The sequence below is a fragment of the Eubalaena glacialis genome, chromosome 4, assembly GCF_028564815.1.
Source record: "Eubalaena glacialis isolate mEubGla1 chromosome 4, mEubGla1.1.hap2.+ XY, whole genome shotgun sequence".
NCBI lineage: Eukaryota > Metazoa > Chordata > Mammalia > Artiodactyla > Balaenidae > Eubalaena > Eubalaena glacialis.
The window spans coordinates 43,308,240-43,326,863 of record NC_083719.1 but is presented as its reverse complement, the minus strand read 5'-3'; the positions used below and the strand labels follow the sequence as shown (position 1 = coordinate 43,326,863).

Genomic DNA, 18,624 nt, shown 5'->3' with positions numbered 1-18,624 from the left:
GCAGAATGCGTTTCTGGGCTTCCTGCTCCTCTTACTAGCAGGAGATGCTGACTCCTATGAAACTATCTTGGACGATCTAGAACAAAACAGAGGGCCCTGATTTCCCTAGCCCTCAAAGGTGGCAAAAGTAAATTTGGAAATCATACAAGGGGGGCTGATGGGAAGGGGAGAAAGGAATAAAAAGAAAAGAAACAAGAAATAGGGGGGGAAAAAAAAAGGAAGTGTTAAAAAGATGAGAAGCTGCTGGGAGTCGTGGAAAAAAAGCAGAAGACAGGAGGCAAGAAGGAAAGTGAGAAAAGGGAAGAAGAAATGAAAAGAGGAAGGGCCAGGGTGTGGTATTTGCAAACTATTCATTCAGGCTTTAATGAGTAATTAAGGGGAGGAGAGAAGAGGGCAACATCTTCATCTCTGAAACCCACTCACAGAAGCCATCTGTGACCTTTTCTTTCTCCCCAGCCATCAAATTCTTGGAATTTAGGTTCAAAAGCCTCACCCAGGTGTGAGACAAACAGGATTAGAGGGGCTCACTACGGCCCTCCTGTCCCTCAGCTGGAGGTGGCAGAGGGTCACAGGAGGGAGGGAGGAGTTTTGGGGCACCAAGCTAGGACCTCCTGTGAGTTCACAAATCAGAGGCAGGCGGAAAGGGCCCCGTCTGGAACTCTGGGGGACTGGCGGCTCACAGAAGTGCCCACATCACAACAGTCGGGGGTGGGGGAGGTATCAGGGCGGAGAGAACCCACACAGCCGGGACCCCATGCATCCCCTTCGTTTGGTCCCTTTCCACTCCCAGGACACAGTTTCCCCAGAGCCCTGCTCCAGGCCCCCCTTATTCCTTGATTTATCAGTAGTTGCTGCTCTGTAAACTAGGAGTGACGAATTTGGGGGGTGGGAGGGTGCTACAGATGCTGGAGATTTAACGAGGAGAGAGCTTTGGGAAAGCATCTCCCTGCTTGTGCCTGTGATAAGGATGCAGCAATTGGCTGAGGACAGTGGCAGGTGACGGGGTGGCGGGGAGGCACATCCCTGCCCAGTGCTGGGCAGCAGACTCCATGCTGCTCCCCTGAACATCCGCTGGCGTCCGGAGCCAGTCCCAGGGTGGACGGGGCACAAAATCCCGAGTGAGGCTGAGTCACAAACCCGAGGCGACGCAAATCATTGCCCTGGGCCATGGCCACTTCAAAAGGCCAGGGGCTTGGGCCAGAAATTAATTTTAGTTCTAGAAAAGTAAAGTGATGGTTTTGCACACCTGAGTCGGTGGCTTGTGAAGTTTGTGCCCGCTACACAAGCACTGACTTCTCAAGCACTCTTAGGAAAATTACCGTCAGCCTTTCTCCCTGGCAAATGCCGGGCTCACTGTGCCCCGCTGCCCCCATCTCACCAGGCTCTCAGCGACCTCCCCTGATGGCCAGGTGAGTCTTAGCCACATGTCAGGAAGTCATGTGATGTCACTGTGCTCAGGGTACGAGCCCAGTGCCAGCCATAAGTTCCCGGGTATCTGCCATTAGCACTTGGGCTAAAGGCTCCAGTCATGGTTGCAAGCCCTGGGCTTTGGCGCGCGAAGGCAGAGGAGTCCTGGTGCTGGAGCAGCACAGGTGCTAAGCATTCCGTGTCCCCAGGCCCTGCTCCCCTGCTTCTGGGAAGTGGCCTTTGAAGGGTGTGTTCAGTAAGCATTCCTGGGCTCTGAGCCAGTGTGAGGGGACAGAGTCCCTGTAAAAAGCTGCTGCATCTTCGGTATCTTTCTATTCCCAGGCTTGGATGCAAGATAGAGGGGCAGCGAGGGCCTCCAGGAACTGTCTGCAGGGCTGGGCAGTGGCCTGGACAGTGGTGTGGACCTGCCGGCCCGGCGAGAGTCCGCTCCCCAGCGCGCTGCCAAGGCCCTCCCTCGTTCCTCCATCCCCAGCCATAGAGTGGACCAAGGGCAAGAGTCCTGGGCGGGGGTTTTGCTACAGACACTTGAGATTTAATGAGGGTAATGAGGCATTTCAGGCACACCATCAGGAGGGCCACACCACCTCCCACCCCTATGTTGAGAGAGCGACTTAATCTCTAAAGTGGTGTCAGCGCTACCTCAGAGGTGTAGCCTGGAGCCAGGGAGGTCAAGGTGGAGGGAGAGAGCCTCGCCTCCTGCCAGACCACCCAAGTGCCAACTAAGCAACTGTCCTTTGGCAACAGGGAAGGTCTCTCCTGGAGCTGTGAGGAGTGGCCCCAGCAAAGACTGTGCCCATGGCCCAATTCCTCAGCAAGGCCAGACATGTCCACCTCTGGTGTCCACTGCCCCTCCAAGTCAATCTGCCAGAGGCCTTAGCGAGAGCCTGTTATCTGAACAAAAGAAAATAAATTGCTTTTCCTCTGCAAAGTGCTCAGGCTGATCACCATCCTTTCTTTTTAAATCTTTATTTTTAATTAATTAATTTATTTATGTTTGGCTGCGTTGGGTCGTCGTTGCTGCACGCGGGCTTTCTCTAGTTACGGCAAGCGGGGGCTACTCTTCGTTGCAGCGCACGGGCTTCTCATTGCGGTGGCTTCTCTTGTTGTGGAGCACGGGCTCTAGGCACGCGGGCTTCAGTAGTTGTGGCACGAGGGCTCAGTAGTTGTGGCGCACAGGCTTAGTTGCTCCACGGCATGTGGGATCTTCCCAGACCAAGGCTCGAACCCGTGTCCCCCGCACTGACAGGCGGATTCTTAACCACTGCACCACCAGGGAAGTCCACCATCCTTTCTTCTCAAGCAAGCTACACGTCTGGGCCAACTAACCTCAACGAGTCACTCGGGGGTGTGCGAGACTTTCTGTAACACAAGCGGGATGGGGAGATGCCAAGGAAGCTCTTGTAGCCAAGTCTTCTCTCTGCAAGTCATGCACACTGAGACGTAGGGGGATTCAACCCATGGCGGCATTTAGACTTCTCTTTGGGTTTGGTCTAGAAGTTTTTCAGACATGAGAAATTCTCTGGTTGTCACTGTATTTTCCAAGTATGGGCTTGGTGCTCCTTCCCCACAGAGATGGTCTGGCCCTAAACCTTGGGTAGGAAGGAGAGGATGCTCTTTGGCTTCTGAGCAGATCCCCTCTGGCGTTCCAGAACGCAGGTGTTGCGATTCTCTGGGTGGAATCTCGACTGAAACTGCGGGACAATAAGTCCCATATGGGGAGGTCATGTACTCATTCTTTTCCCCTCCCAAGATATTTTCCTGACCCTTTTCAGGTTCCTCTGTGGAAACCATTTCCAGAAAATTCTCAGAATTTACCACCAACCTGTCAGTAAGGTCACTGGGGGCAGAACATGGTTTTAGAATCCCATCTTCTTCTGTGTTCACAGAGTCATCAAACTCCTTCAGATTTAGCTTATCCTGGAAAAGAGAAAGGGACACCCCAATGGTCATTTGGGGGCCACATATGATGTAGCCAAAAGCTATTAGGCTTGGGACACCCAAAGCCCCACCTCTGCACCAGCTCCCCTCATTCCTCTTAGAGGCCAGAAGTGGTGCCCTTCCATGGGAGCTTAGCAAGAGTGGCCCATTTCCTGAGAAGAATGCAGTGTATTCAAACAATTTCTTCTTCTAGAGAGCTCAAGGCTATTTTCCACATAATCATATGCTCATAAAATCCCAGTGAAGATTGAAGCATCAAAATTAGAATTATCATAAAGACAAATACCTTGCCCAACATCACCAGAAAATCAAAGGTGGCCTCCTGGTAGGGGTGGTGTCTGACATCTTTGTATCCCCAGAGCCTAGCTCACTGCCTGGCATATAGTGAGTGATTAATAAGTGACTGCTACAGAGGCCAGACCTACAGATGATTCAAAAAACATTTTAGACATCAGACAAGACTGCCTATGAATTAGTTTACTCTCTTAATAACTTTTGGTAAGTAGGAAATTAAATAAGGTAACACATGAATGATAAAGGAGAGAAGAAAATAGAAACAACCAAAATTTAATTAAGTAAATAATAAAAATAATTTTCATGTCCGTGTTAAAAAAAGACTTCTGAGTTGAAACAGAGGCTAATATTAAAAATTCCCTGTCAAGGAATACTGGAAACAGTCTTTCAATAACAAGGATTTAAAGGTTATATTTGATTGGGCTTCTTTCTACTTAACCGAGAAATTAAACCTTAAAATTTCAGAACAGTTTTCAATTTAAAAATGTATGAAAATGGGAGGTTTCTGTTATGGATAACTCCCTAGAAAACCCCATTGCCAACGTCTCCAATCTGAGAAAAACAATTTGATGCAGCCTGCCCCCAGCCTTTGGACAGAAGTGCACGTTAGCGGGCCCTCGGGTGCCCAGGTGGTCTCTAGATTAACTTGCTCTTGGCTGCTTTTTTAATGGTCTCCAATCTTACAGCTGGGTTCTCCTGCTTTCTAATTAGACAGTCAGGTCCTTAAGGGTAGGGCCAGTGTCTCTTCCGTGGCATCCTTTATAGGACCAGTTTTATGCCCAGCAAACACTGGGTCCTATGAGCCTGGTAAAGCCCTTTCCTCTTGTCCAAAGAATGAAGTCAAAGTCATTCCAGGAAGGCTGATTCCACCTGTCCTGCCAGCCATTCCCTGGGACTTTTTAACCTCGAGTTCTCTTTATGTGAACCCTATGCAAACCTCAGTCCATCACCGTGTCCACCTCCCACAATCAGCCTGCTCTACAATCCCTTAACAAAAACAGGAGTGTTTACCTTGAAATCATCTCCACGCCACGTGGCTATACTGCTTTCAGCAGGGTTGGGGACATTGGGCCAACATAGGTGCTTTAATTTGCTAATAAGAGGTAAGATTTTAAAATAGAAAGTGAGTCCAAGAAACATTTTACTTCTACTGCATGGCCAAGCCAAAAGAGCAGGGCTTCGATGCAGGGAATTGTATGGCTCCCTATTGAATAAGGGCAAGCTCACAGCCTCCTGACAGAAACTGGGAAAGCAAAGTACTTTGGGGGGTGAAATCGCAAGTCAACTATGGGACGTGATGGGAGGAGACCTTTCCCCAGGCAAAGCTGTTCTTACTCTTCCCCGCTCTCCCACCCCTGCATCTCCACCCCCTGGTCCTGATGCCGGAAATCACACCATCACAGAGCCATTTCCTTGAGATTTATTCCCCAGGAAAGGTAACACTCTAAGCCTGTTAAGACACCCACACTTCAGAGCAGTGATTCTCAAAGTGTGGTCCCAACCAGCAGCATCAGTACCACCTGGGAGCCTGTTACACATGCAAAATGTACGAGAATGTGTGCTGATGACTCACTTACAACCCAAAGCTGGGAACTGAGGTTGACATTAGCTTGGCCATAACTAAGCACAGCTGCTTGGCAGAGAAGGCCCACGACTGTGTAACTCTGGAGAGAGCGGTCTAATGGGGAGAGAGCCCTTGACCCTCAGGGTAGAATGAGGCTCTCTGGGGAGAGAAAGCACAAGACCCTGAAGACAAGCTGCCTTCCCTACAGTGGCCACAGCAGGCAGGACAAATGGCCCTCAGCGAGCCCTCCGACACTGCGCCACAAGCAAGGACCCGCCTGTGCTGGGCATACACTGGCCAGTGCTCTAACTCCATGGGCACCCTGCTCCCTGCTCTGCCTGGGAGAGAGGCTGGTGGCCTTGAGGGCCCTTGCTGCTGCCAGGGGTCTCCTCTAGACACACAGAGAGAGGATCTTCTCCCCAACTCTAGTCTCAGATGCCGAACACAGCAGACAAAGCCTGTGGGGCAGCTGGCACTTCCCTGGCTTCAAAAAGTCCTAGGCCTGGTGCACAGCGCTGTCGGGAGTACAAGTCCTCTTGTTTGGTTAGAATTCTGATTGCCACAGTGTAAGGCATACAATAAATTCAATAAATATGTATCAACTCAATAAATGAATGGACACCCCTTAATGGCAGTGTGCCCTCTTCCACCCATGGTGTCTTCCACCCCTTTCCACCCCTGATTTTTAGGGCCCACACTGTTGTCTACAAACTCACTTGTGTTTTTTGAGATCATATGCCACCGTCAGGATGATGAGAATAAGAAGGCCCCCTCCAACCAGAGAAGTTATAACGAAAATCTCAAAGACGCCTTTGAGACAAGGAGAACAAAAGTTCGTAGCAGGTTGAGCCCCTTACTTTCTTGACAAAAATCAAAGATTAATGTTTTCTTCCAGTAGCTTCAGCAACATATACACTATAAGTTTTCTTTCAATTTAATTCAAATTCATTCAATTTCTCTTCTCCCTGAATAATACTGACAGAAATTGTGTTCCCCAGGTTCATCCTCCAACTTCATTCATCTAGTAAACATTTTCTGAGCACTTACAATTTGCCAAACACTATTCTGGGTAATAAAATAAATAGCAAGAAGCAAGAAACACAAGATCCCTACTCTCGTGGAGCTTACCTTCTGGTTCAAGAATTCAGACAATAAATAATGTAAGATTATTTCAGATAAAATGGGGTGATAGAGAGTAGGGTAAAGTGGGTAGGGGGTTAGCACCTTTAGATAGGGTGGCAAAGGAAGACTCCTTGGAGAAGTGAAATCTGAGCTAATGTGAATAATGAGAAGGAACCGCCCACGTTCATGCTGGGGAAAGCATTTCAGGCAGAAGGCAAAGCATAAATGGGAACATAAACGGGAAGTGGTGGGGGGTGAGGTCAGGAAGGGACAGATGAGGAAGGGTCCTGAAAGCAATGGGAAGGAGTTTGGATTTAATTCAAAATACAACAGAAGCCATTGGTGGGTTTTAAGCAGGGGGTCTAGGATTTTAAACTCTGGCTACTGTGTGGAAAATAGATGGTAGAGGATCAAAGACAGAAGCAGGGAGATCAATAAGAACCAAGAGTAACAGATCTATCATGAGTAATGAAATTGAAACTGTAATTAAAAATCTTCCAACAAACAGAAGTCCAGGACCAGACGGCTTCACAGGTGAATTCTATCAAACATTTAGAGAAGAGCTAACACCTATCCTTCTCAAACTCTTCCAAAAAACTGCAGAGGAAGGAACACTCCCAAAATCATTCAACAAGGCCACCATCACCCTGATACCAAAACCAGACAAAGATATCACAAAAAAGAAAATTACAGACCAATATCACTGATGAACATCAGTGCAAAAATCCTCAACAAAATACTAGCAAACAAAATCCAACAACACATTAAAAGGATCGTACACCATGATCAAGTGGGATTTATCCCAGGAATGCAAGGATTCTTCAATATACACAAATCAATCAATGTGATACACCATATTAACAGATTAAGGAATAAAAACCATATGATCATCTCAATAGATGCAGAAAAAGCTTTTGACAAAATTCAGCACCCATTTTTGATAAAAACTCTCCAGAAAATGGGCATAGAGGGAACCTACCTCAACATAATAAAGGCCGTATATGACAAACCCACAGCAAACATCATTCTCAATGGTGAAAAACTGAAAGCATTTCCCCTAAGATCAGGAACAAGACAAGGATGTCCACACTTGCCCCTCTTATTCAACACAGTTTTGGAAGTCCTAGCCATGGCAATTAGAGAAGAAAAAGAAATAAAAGGAATATAAATTGGAAAAGAAGAAGTAAAACTGTCACTGTTTGCAAATGACATGACACTATACATAGAAAATCCTAAAGATGCCACCAGAAAATTACTAGAACTAATCAATGAATTTGGTAGGGTGGCAGGATACAAAATTAATGCACAGAAATCTCTTGCATTCCTATACACTAACAATGAAAAATCAGAAAGAGAACTTAAGGAAACAATCCCATTCACCATCACAACAAAAAGAATAAAATACCTAGGAATAAACCCACCTAAGGAGGCAAAAGATCTGTACTCAGAAAACTATAAAGCACTGATGAAAGAAATCAAAGATGACATAAACAGATGGAGAAATATACCATGTTCTTGGATTGGAAGAATCAATATTGTGAAAATGACTATACTACCCAAAGCAATCTACAGATTCAATGCAATCCCTATTAAATTACCAATGGCATTCTTCACAGAATTAGAACAAAAAATTTTACAATTTGTATGGAAACACAAAAGACCCCGAATAGCCAAAGCAATCTTCAGAAAGAAATGGAGCTGGAGGAATCAGGCTCCCTGACTAATCTACACTACAAGGCTACAGTAATCAAGGCAGTATGGTACTGGCACAAAAACAGAAATATAGATCAATGGTACAGGATAGAAAACCCAGAGATAAACCCACACACATATGGTCACCTAATTTATGACACAGGAGGCAAGAACATACAATGGAGAAAAGACAGCCTCTTCAATAAGTGGTGCTGGGAAAACTGGACAGCTACATGTAAAAGAATGAAATTAGAACATTCCCTAACACCATACACAAAAATAAACTCAAAATGGATTCGAGACCTAAATGTAAGACCGGATACTATAAAACTCTTAGACAAAAACACAGGCAGACCACTCTTTGACATAAACCACAGCAAGATTTTTTTTGACCCACCTCCTAGAGTAATGAAAATAAAAACAAAAATAAACAAATGGGACCTAATTAAACTTAAAAGCTTTTGCACAGCAAAGGAAACCATAAACAAGATGAAAAGACAGAATCTTCAGAATGGGAGAAAATATGTGCAAACGAAGCAACAGACAAAGGATTCATCTCCAAAATATACAAACAGCTCATGGAGCTCAATATCAAAAAAACAAACAACCCAATTAAAAAATGGGCGGAAGACCTAAATAGACATTTCACCAGAGAAGACATACAGATGGCCAAGAGGCACATGAAAAGATGCTCAACATCACTAATTATTAGAGAAATGCAAATCAAAACTACAATGAGGTGTCACCTCACACTGGTCAGAATGGCCATCATCAAAAAATCTACAAACAGTAAATGCTGGAGAGGGCGTGGAGAAAAGGGAACCCTCTTGCACTGTTGGTGGGAACATAAATTGATACAGCCACTGTGGAAAACAGTATGGAGGTTCCTTAAAAAACTAAAAATAGAACTACCAAATGACCCAGCAATCCCACTACTGGGCATACACCCTGAGAAAACCATAATGCAAAAGGACACATGTACCCCAATGTTCATTGCAGCACTATTTACAATAGCCAGGACATGGAAACAACCTAAATGTCCAACAACAGATGAAAGGATAAAGAAGATGTGGTACATATATACAATAAAATATTACTCAGCCATAAAAAGGTATGAGGTTTTTTTTGTTTGTTTGTTTTACATGATAATATTTATCTTTTATTAGATATATTACATATTGCCAAAAAGATATAAAATCTTCCAAGAGAAAATATCAAAACCTACTGATTGCAAGGTAAGCAACATAATCAAAATGAAAGCAAAGAATTTCTTCCAGACAAAGGAATGTGAAAACATTTCAGCACAAGTACAACAAAGACATGGGAAGGTAATTACAATGTTTTACATTGTACAGCATTTTGTTTTAATCAGTATTTGTAGAAAACAAGGATGCTGAGTTCTCAAACACTGTAGTTACAACCGCAAATTAAATTTTCAGAAAAAACAATAAGAGAAAGTAATGAACTACTGGGCATCTGCAATAATAAATGTAATAAAATATAAGCAAACAAATATGCCACTGAGATCACAACTGAAGTGTCTGATTTTTAGTGTGTGCCGGGGACACTAAATTATTTAATCAGTTCTTGACCGCAACCCAAAGCAAAAACATCCTCTCTTCATTTCCCTGATGATTTATTCTAAAAATAAAAAGCAGAAACTTGCTGGTAAAAGAGAATTTCTGCTTTACCTGTGAGCAGCTGGTGGCAACCAAACACGGGACAGATCCATCTCAAACAACCGGGAGTGGCAAAACCACTATTATTGCAACAAGATTTTTTAATTTCAATTGATCAGAAATTCCAGAACAATTAAGCACACCCACTTAAACCACAGAACACAGTGAACTCCTATAGGAAGGTTTTATTGGGTCATTTGTAGTGAGGTGGATGGACCTAGAGTCTGTCATACAGAGTGAAGTAAGCCAGAAAGAGAAAAACAAATATCGTGTATTAATGCACAGATGTGGAATCTAGAAAAATGGTACAGATGAACCTATTTGCAGGGCAGGAATAGAGATGTAGATGTAGAGAATGGACATGTGGACACAGGGCGGGAAGGGGAGGGTGGGACAAATTGGGAGATTAGGACTGACATATATATACACTACCATGTGTAAAACAGATAGCTAGCAGGAACATGCACAGGAAGCTCAGCTCAGTGCTCTGTGACGACCTAGATGGGTGGGATGGGGGGTGGGGGGTGGGAGGGAGGTCCAAGAGGGAGGGGAAATAGGTATATATATAGTTGGTTCACTTCACTGTACAGCAGAAACTAACACAACATTGTAAAGCAATTATACTCCAATTAAAAAAATGAAAAACAAACAAACAAAAGAACCAAGAGTAAGAAACTTCTAGTCTCCAAGGCAGGCTCTTGCCTTCAATCTGACCCGTAGAGAAAATTCCATCAGATAATGCAATTTGTGCCTAGTGTTGTGAAAATATAACATGATTTTAAAAGATTTTAAAGAGCAATATCAAAAAGAACTCCCAAAAGACAATGTTAGTCAATAAAAACAGAACATGTTTTCTGTGTAAAAACACATGCTTTACTCACATTTTCCAGAACCATAAGCTATTTGTATTCTTTTGGATGTGTGATGATGAACAGGAGAATTTCAAGAATACTTAGTCTATTTATAGCTTTTATTGAAAATTTTGCAATGTTCCTTCACTTTTAAGGTTCATTTTTTAAAAAAGTGTTAGTATATCCTTAAAATCAAACCTCTGTCATTCAAAGACAGAGATTTCTGTTTCTCCCATTCTCCTTCCTTCTTTCTTCTTCATCTCCCTCTTCAGCCTGTCTTCTTTCCCTCTTGAATATTCCCCATAACCATCGTATGAATCACATTATATTTTACATTATTGTTGTATTTATTAAATTTTTCTTGCTCCCATTTTTTAATATAAAAGCTGATTAGTAGAACATATTATACACTTTTCTACTCAAAAAACTCCACAAACAATGAGGTTAAGTGGGCCAATGGTGCTTGATCAACTATGGTTTTCCCTTGTTTGACACACAGGGACTGGTGACTATGAACTTGGGGATAGCCTTGAGGTGGGAGCTGGTTTGGAGTGACAGTGAAGTTGGCATTAACTTGATCCCTCCTCCCTGAGAAGATTCGGGGCTACCCAGGAAGAAGCAAAATGACCCATCTTTCCAAATGCAGCTCTCAATTTTCCTGCTCTCCCTCCTCCCTCCTCACCCATATGCTTTCCAGGAAGGCCAATGAGTCAGACAGCAGATGGTTCTTCTCACTTCTCCCTTTCATTTGCCTTCCCCCTGCCTTTGGGAAACATCATCTATGACTAGCCTAAAGGAAATGCCAAGGAGACATTCCCGGGGACTGAAGGAGTACTCACTAATTGACAATGTCTTAAAGTTTATCCTGGTGCCACTAGTTCCCTCAGCACTGGTGCTGGCCATGACCTGAACAGTGTAAGAGGTCTTTCGTGTCAGGGACTCCAGGCTATACTGCAGGATGCTGGAGTTGACTGTCTTGGCTAAAGGAAAAATATAAAAGTCAAACACCACAGCCAAACTCAAGTGAAAATTGCGCTTTAGTGGCACTGAAATAAAAGCATTGGAACCTGGGCTTCCAAGCTTGGCCACCTCATACCCCAATCTCTCTATTCATGTTCTGATTAAAATTAGCCTATCAAGATGGATCAAAGACCTAAATATAAGAGTTAAATCTATACGACGCTTAGAAAACATAGGATAAATCTATATGTCCTTGAATTTGGCAATGATTTCTTAAATATGACACCAAACACACAAGCAGCAAAAAGATTAAACTGAACTTCATCAAAATTAAAAGTTATTGTGCATCAAAAGACACTATCAAGAGAGTGAAAAAACAACTTACAAAATGGGAAAATATTTGCAAATCATATATTTGATAAGGAATTTGTATCCAGAATATGTTAAAAAAAAAAAAAAAAACTCTAACAACACAACAACCGGAAGACAAACAACCCAATTTAAAAATGGCAAAGAGTCTGAAAAGACTTTCTCCAAAGAAGATACACAAATGGCCAAAGAGCAAGTACAAAGATGCTCTACATCATTAGTTATTAAGGAAGTACAAATCAAAACCACATTGAAGTTAAAAAAAAAAAAAACCACATTGAAATAGCACTTTACACCCACTAGGATAGCCACACTTTTTTTTTAAATGGAAAATATCAAGTGTTGGTAAGGATGTGGAGAAATTAGAATTCTCATATATTGCTGGTAGAAATGTAAATTGGTGTAGCTGCTATGGAAAAGAGTTTGGTGGTTCCTAAATAAGTTAAACTAGAATTACCATATGACCCAGCAATTCTACTCCTAGTAATACACCCCAAAGAATAAAAAGCAGAGATTCAAACAGATAGTTGTACACCAATGTTCATAGCAGCATTAATCACACTGGCTAAAAGAGGAAAACAACCCAAATGTCCCATCAACCCATATAATAGAAAATTATTTAGCCATAAAAAGGAATGAGGTGCTAATACATGCTATAACATGGATGAACCTTGAACACATTATGCTAAGTGAAAGAAGCTAGGCAAAAAAAGGCCACATGTTGTATGATTCTGTTTATATGAAATATCCAGAATAGGTAAATCCATAGAAACAGAAAGCAATTTTGTGGTTGCCAGGGACTGTGGGACAAGGGTAAGGTAGTGACTGAATGGGTACAGGATTTCTATTTGGGGTGGAAATAAGTAGTGGTAATGGTTGCACAACATTATGGATGTACTTAATGCCACTAAATTGTTCACTTTCAAATGTTTAAAGTGGTAAGTTTTGTGTTATATGTATTTTACTGTAACAACAACAACAAAAAATTAGCCTAAGTGGGAATCCAAGCCTAGCCCAGAATTTAGGATGTTAGGCAATATTGTAGACACAAGAAAAAGGCAGTGGACAGTAGGAGTCGTGGTAAAGCGTCCTGCACTGAAGTAAGTGCCACCAAACAGGGTCTGTCCCCCTCCAGCCTTTAATCCAGGTATGCCCCACTCTGGAAAAAAGGTCAGGAAGCTCCCAGAAGGCCCACCTGTTCACGGCCTGACAGGCACAAATTATATCAAGTCCTCTGTTTCCTACAGGACTCTCAGGTACAGTCATTTCACTCTCACCTGACTCTAAAAAACTCAAGAAGTGGGTGCCCTTGGCCCCATTTTCAGAGAAGCTCAAAGAAGCTGAGTGATTCCTGCAAGGTGGCAGGGCACCAGCCATGGGAGTCACCCCTATAGCAGGTCTATCCATAGCATCTACCTGGGGCTTGGGGTTCTTTCAACTTGTCTATAAGCTCACTTACAGAATTCCTTTCCATCTTCAGCTTGGTAAAATATGGTACAGTTGTTGATGAAACCATTTCTCTGACTCTTGGGAATCTCCTTCCATGTAATTGTGACTGTCTCCACACCAATGTTCTCTGCCTTTGTCATGGGACCTGCTGATGGAACTTTATAGGACAGGGAGATAAATAATAAACACCGAATCACACTCCAGCAGATCCTCGCCCCACAAAATCTCTGGCCAGTCCTCAGACTGTAATCAGTGCTGGGGGTGGGAGGTGGGGGAAGAGTAGGGAACTGATGAATCAGTTTGTTTGAGAAAATTGTTGTCTAGAATCATCCATCCTGAACAGGAAGGGAAGCAGTGTCAAAGACCAGAGAACAAGACCTCTCACTCTGACTTGGAACCCAGATCTTTCATTCATACCTGTAATAGCTATTATCAAACAATTGAAGAGTATGCCTCCATGGGCTACCTCTGAGTGACAGGATATATTTCCTAAGGTTGAATCTGGAAGATGTTAACTTTCAAAAAGATAAAGTCTGAGTGGTTTGCCAATAAAACCCTGGCTTATCACTACACAATTAAAAATAATTTTTTAGCATCTACAAGTTATGAATAACTCTTAGGGTCCCTAACTTGGTCTTAGCTAAATGTTGTTTCTGCTTACAGCGCTATTTGCACTAAGTTTCTTTGTGACTTTGGGCAAGTTATTTCACCTCTCTGAGCCTCAATTTTCCATTTGTTAGATGAAGGGCTTGGACTTGATGATCTCTAATGTCTACTCCAGCTTTAAAATTCAGTGAATCCAGGGACTTCCCTGGTGGTGCAGTAGTTGAGACTCCACGCTTCCAATGCAGGGGGCGCAGGTTCGATCCCTGGTCGGGGAACTAAGAACCCACATGCTGCACAGCGCAGCCAAAAAAAAAATTCAGTGAATCCATACAGTGACCACAACTGGGTCAAACATACATAGCTTACTACGAGCTAAGGTGCAGCACGGATGGGCACTAAAGCAACTGTGAACAAGCTACAGGCCTTCACAGCCTTGTGTAAATGTTGGACAGGCCCCAGTGTTTCCTTTCCTCAACAGAAACTTGTCCATACATACCACCTTCTTTGACATAAGCCTGGATAGACTATGGCTCACCCACTCGGTCTTGCAACATTGGATACACAGAGATGTTATAGCACCAGAAAGGTTTTAGTTCATCTGTGGAAAAAGGGGAGGGGGGAGAGAGAGAGAGGGAAGGTGGGAGAGGGAGGGAGATGGAGAGGAAAGGGTGGGGGGAGAGAGAGTGAGGGGAGAGAGAAACAAGCATTAGGCGCAGAGCATGGCATAGAAGAAGGAAAGCTAGACTAAGACTTATGGCCTATGACTTACAGAAGATATTTTATTTTTCTATAGTTTCCACATATGGAAAATAAGGAAGTTAGGTTGGATGGTCTCTAATGTCTATTCCAGTTCTAACATTTTAAAATTAATTCTTAGAACTAAACCTGCACCACTCTGACAAAATGACAGAGCCACCCAGGAAGGGAGAAGTAAGAGCTCCAGTCTCTCCTCCATCACTGATTCTGTTACATGATTTGGGGGCAGTACAGAATAAACTTAATCCTTCTTTCAATAGCATATCACCCTAGAGAACTCAGGTACCATAAATTGTAGCTCTTCTCTCTGTCTGCATCCCTACATAAGCATAACTCTTCATATGGATGCTATTAAGTATTAAGAAATGGTTGGACTGGGGCTTCCCTGGTGGTGCAGTGGTTGAGAGCCCGCCTGCCAATGCAGGGGACACGGGTTCGAGCCCTGGTCTGGGAAGATCCCACATCCCGCGGAGCAACTAGGCCCGTGAGCCACAACTACTGAGCCTGTGCGTCTGGAGCCTGTGCTCCGCAACAAGAGAGGCCGTGATAGTGAGAGGCCCGCGCACCACGATGAAGAGTGGCCCCCACTCGCCACAACTAGAGAAAGCCCTCGCACACAAACGAAGACCCAACACAGCCAAGAATTAATTAATTAATTAATTAATTAAAAAAAGAAATGGTTGGACTGATAGGATTGGGAGAGTAAAGCCTCACTTATGTGTCTTACATGGAGCAGGGGCTTTCTTGAAAAGAAGGCTATTCCCTGTATCAATCACCTGGGGAAGGGGCCTAGATCTTAAACAGGCAACCAGAACTGAAGGAGGTGCCCTGGGTAAGACAGATGGGATACAAACTCTGGTGTTATCCACATGATCAAGATATCTGGGAAGAGCTCTCTGATGGTGGGTGTCAAGATGGTGTTTTCCACCTGGAAACACGCCAGCTGCCTGGTCTGATACCCATGGCTTCCTATTCTAGTACTGCTGGGAAATGCCAAGAAGTACACTTCCTTAAGCTTGCCCTAGCTTGTCAAATTCTATTACTCACATTTACAGCTTTGAAGCCAAAGTTAAGGATTTAAAAACTGATGAAAATGAAACTGAGTCCTACACAGAGGGAATTTGTGGGCTCCGCACTGGCTACCCTACTGGATCGTCCAGTTCCTGGTCTGAGACACAGATTCCCAGGAAATGGTCGAGGACTCTGAGTCCAAATCTGGGACCCACTCAATCATCCATGTATCCACCTCCAGAGCAGAGCTTTGCCACTCCACCACCAGCTGGTCCTGAGTGAAGCAGGTCTGCATGGCCTCGATGCACTGAAATGCTGAAAGGAGAAAAGAGGACTGCTTCACAACACCCAACTCATCCTCCAAATGCACCAACCACATTAACATCCATTCATTGCCCAAAGTGTAAAGAAGGTCAAAGTTCAGTATCCCCACTGCAGCCTTCCCCTATGATACTGTTTTTACTGCTTTTATTGTGTCCCTTTTCCTTACCCTCAATGTTTGATGAAGTGCCTTCTTCATGTTTTGTTATCTTCCCCAATTTTACCTATTTCCAGCAAAGAATCTTACTAGAAGGTTGATGACTAAGACGACTTACAGGGTAGCTCTGGTGTCTCTGCAAGTCAAAAGGAAAGCAAGCCTGAGACAAAGAATGAATCTCTAAAGGTAGAATTTCAGGCACCTGTAATTCTGTGGCTGGGAAGCTGGAAGATGGTGACCCTAAAATCATACCAGGGTGATGGTTTCAAATTTCAATTGTCTAGGCTGGCGCTATACAACCTGGCTATGGAGTCCTATTCTCAAGGTAGAAAGAATTGTGTCTGTAGCAGAAAGACACATCCATCCAAAGCACCTAGGTGTGGACCAACATGTAAATGACTACGTTTTCTGCAGGCCTAGCAAAAAACGCAGGTGGGGAAACAGTCCGCAGAGTTCCTTTAATAGAAAAGTTGAACATGTGGCTTCAAATCCCTTACCTGGGATTTAATCAAATCAGAGAGCTCCCTTATTGAAAATGTTCTGCATACACAGAAGAGAGGACCATTGGAGGTGTGGGGAAGCAGGGAAGGAGGGCATGAAGGAGTGGGGCTCAGAAGACCACAGCGTGTGGCTCTTCCCTTCATCTACTCCTCACCACCTACAACACACCTGAGCCTACAAAATGGGAATCCACAGGAAGTATGCTTAAATGAACATCAAAGATGGTCCTGGATGAGGGCAGAAGAGGAGACGGAGTCCCTCAAAATAACCAAAATTCCTCTTGAAGCTGGAAGCCTAGGCAAGGGTAAAGATTTGATGTAGGGGGCCGGGGGTACTGAATTCCACTATTTCTATGCAGCAAGCCCCGGCAGGGTATGTGTGTATTTAGGAGCTTCTGTTCCTGAAGGCCACAGTTGGCGGATCCTTTCCCCAAACCAGGCCTTTATGAGAGACTCCAGCTTCTGGTCTAGAAGTAAGGCCAGAAAATTTGTCTACCTGAAAGGGTAGCTCTGAGGAAGGGCAACTGAGGCATGGGGAAAATGTGAAGCTGGAGGAGGGGCAAGGAGCACAGAGCCAGGAAATCAACCCCACCTAAGCCTTAGGGCTCCTGCTTTCTCCTCCCTGCCCTCCCCTGCTCATAGCCTCTAAGCAGCCTTAGTCGCTGTTCCAGTCAGGCTGAAAGTCATTACTTGAGCATTGGAACCTTACCCAGACTCTTGGAGCAGATAATGTTACTGCTCCCTGATCCCCTCAGATGCTTTCTTGCTGTTTTTATACGTCACCTGGTTGGGATAACTTTGAGATGTAACTTACACTTCAGAGTCCCCTGCCGGGTCAGGCTGGAACCACCCTCCCCAGGACTGTCAATTCAGATGATGCTTATTATGGGTTGAATTGTGGCCCCCCACAAAAGATATCCTTAGTACCGCAGAATGTAACCTTATTTGGAAATCAGGTGAGTAGTTAAAATATGATGGGGGCCCTTAACCCAATATGACTAGTCTCCTTACTAAAGTGGAATTTGGATGCAGAGACAGAGGACACACAAGAAGCTGGCCACGTTAAGAATGAGTCAGAGATTGGAATTATGCTGCTCTAAGCCAAGGAAAGCCTGAGGCTTCTAGAAGCTGGAATAAGTAAGGAAGGATCCTCCCTGAGAAGCTTTTGAGGGAGCATGGCCCTGCCAACACCTTGTTTTCAGACTTCTAGCCTGCAGAATGATGAGGCCATGAGTTTCTGTTGTTTGAAGTCACCCAGTCTATGGTGCTTTGTTGGGAAGATCTAGGAAAATCAATCAGCACCTTTGGCTTGGCCTCCTCTTCCTCCCCTTCCTTGGCCTTGCTTCCTCCACTTCCTCTTCTGGTCTCTCTAGAGGTGTTTTCTTAGTAAACCACCTGCACCCAAAACCTGACTTGAAGACATGAGTGAGTGTTGGCTGCTAACCCCACACTCCTTCTCTTTACCAACACTGGGGCTCTGAGGAGGAGAAGTCAGGTTGAAAGAGGAAACAAGCCCAGGCTCTGGACCACAGTGGGAGTAGAATCAAGTCATGAGTCAGCCTTGTAAGACGAAAGGACCTGGGCAGCATTAAGGGTGCTGAAAGAAAAGTTTCCAAATCATCATTCTACTGAATGTCAACTAACTGCCTCCATCGCTCGACAAGAACTTTTTGAGCAATTTCTCCCAATACAATATACCCCCGGGTGTGGTAGGAATACAGATCCCTCCAGGGAAAAGAGGAAAGGGACTTTGACCGTAAACACTATTAATTTTTTGTGATTTACATGAAGGCAGTCACCCTGGGCCTATCAAACACCATTCTCAGAGGCTGGTAGTGCCTCACCTTTGCCAGCCATCCTAGCCCGACCTGAACTCTACCTCAACTCAAGTCCCAACCTCCTCCTCAGCCCCTCATCACACAACTGG

The 18,624-nt window shown here is 44.2% G+C and overlaps 1 protein-coding gene across 1 annotated transcript in view; it reads right to left on the bottom strand.

The window, feature by feature from the left end:
• Window positions 1-2,895: 2,895 nt before the first annotated feature.
• Window positions 2,896-18,624, bottom strand: part of IL31RA (interleukin 31 receptor A) — a 29,491-nt gene continuing 13,762 nt past the window's right edge. The window contains 7 exon segments of the mRNA XM_061188947.1: window positions 2,896-3,345; window positions 4,672-4,753; window positions 5,941-6,034; window positions 11,408-11,548; window positions 13,357-13,503; window positions 14,449-14,550; window positions 15,852-16,034. Coding sequence (XP_061044930.1) covers window positions 2,896-3,345; window positions 4,672-4,753; window positions 5,941-6,034; window positions 11,408-11,548; window positions 13,357-13,503; window positions 14,449-14,550; window positions 15,852-16,034 — 1,199 coding nt within the window.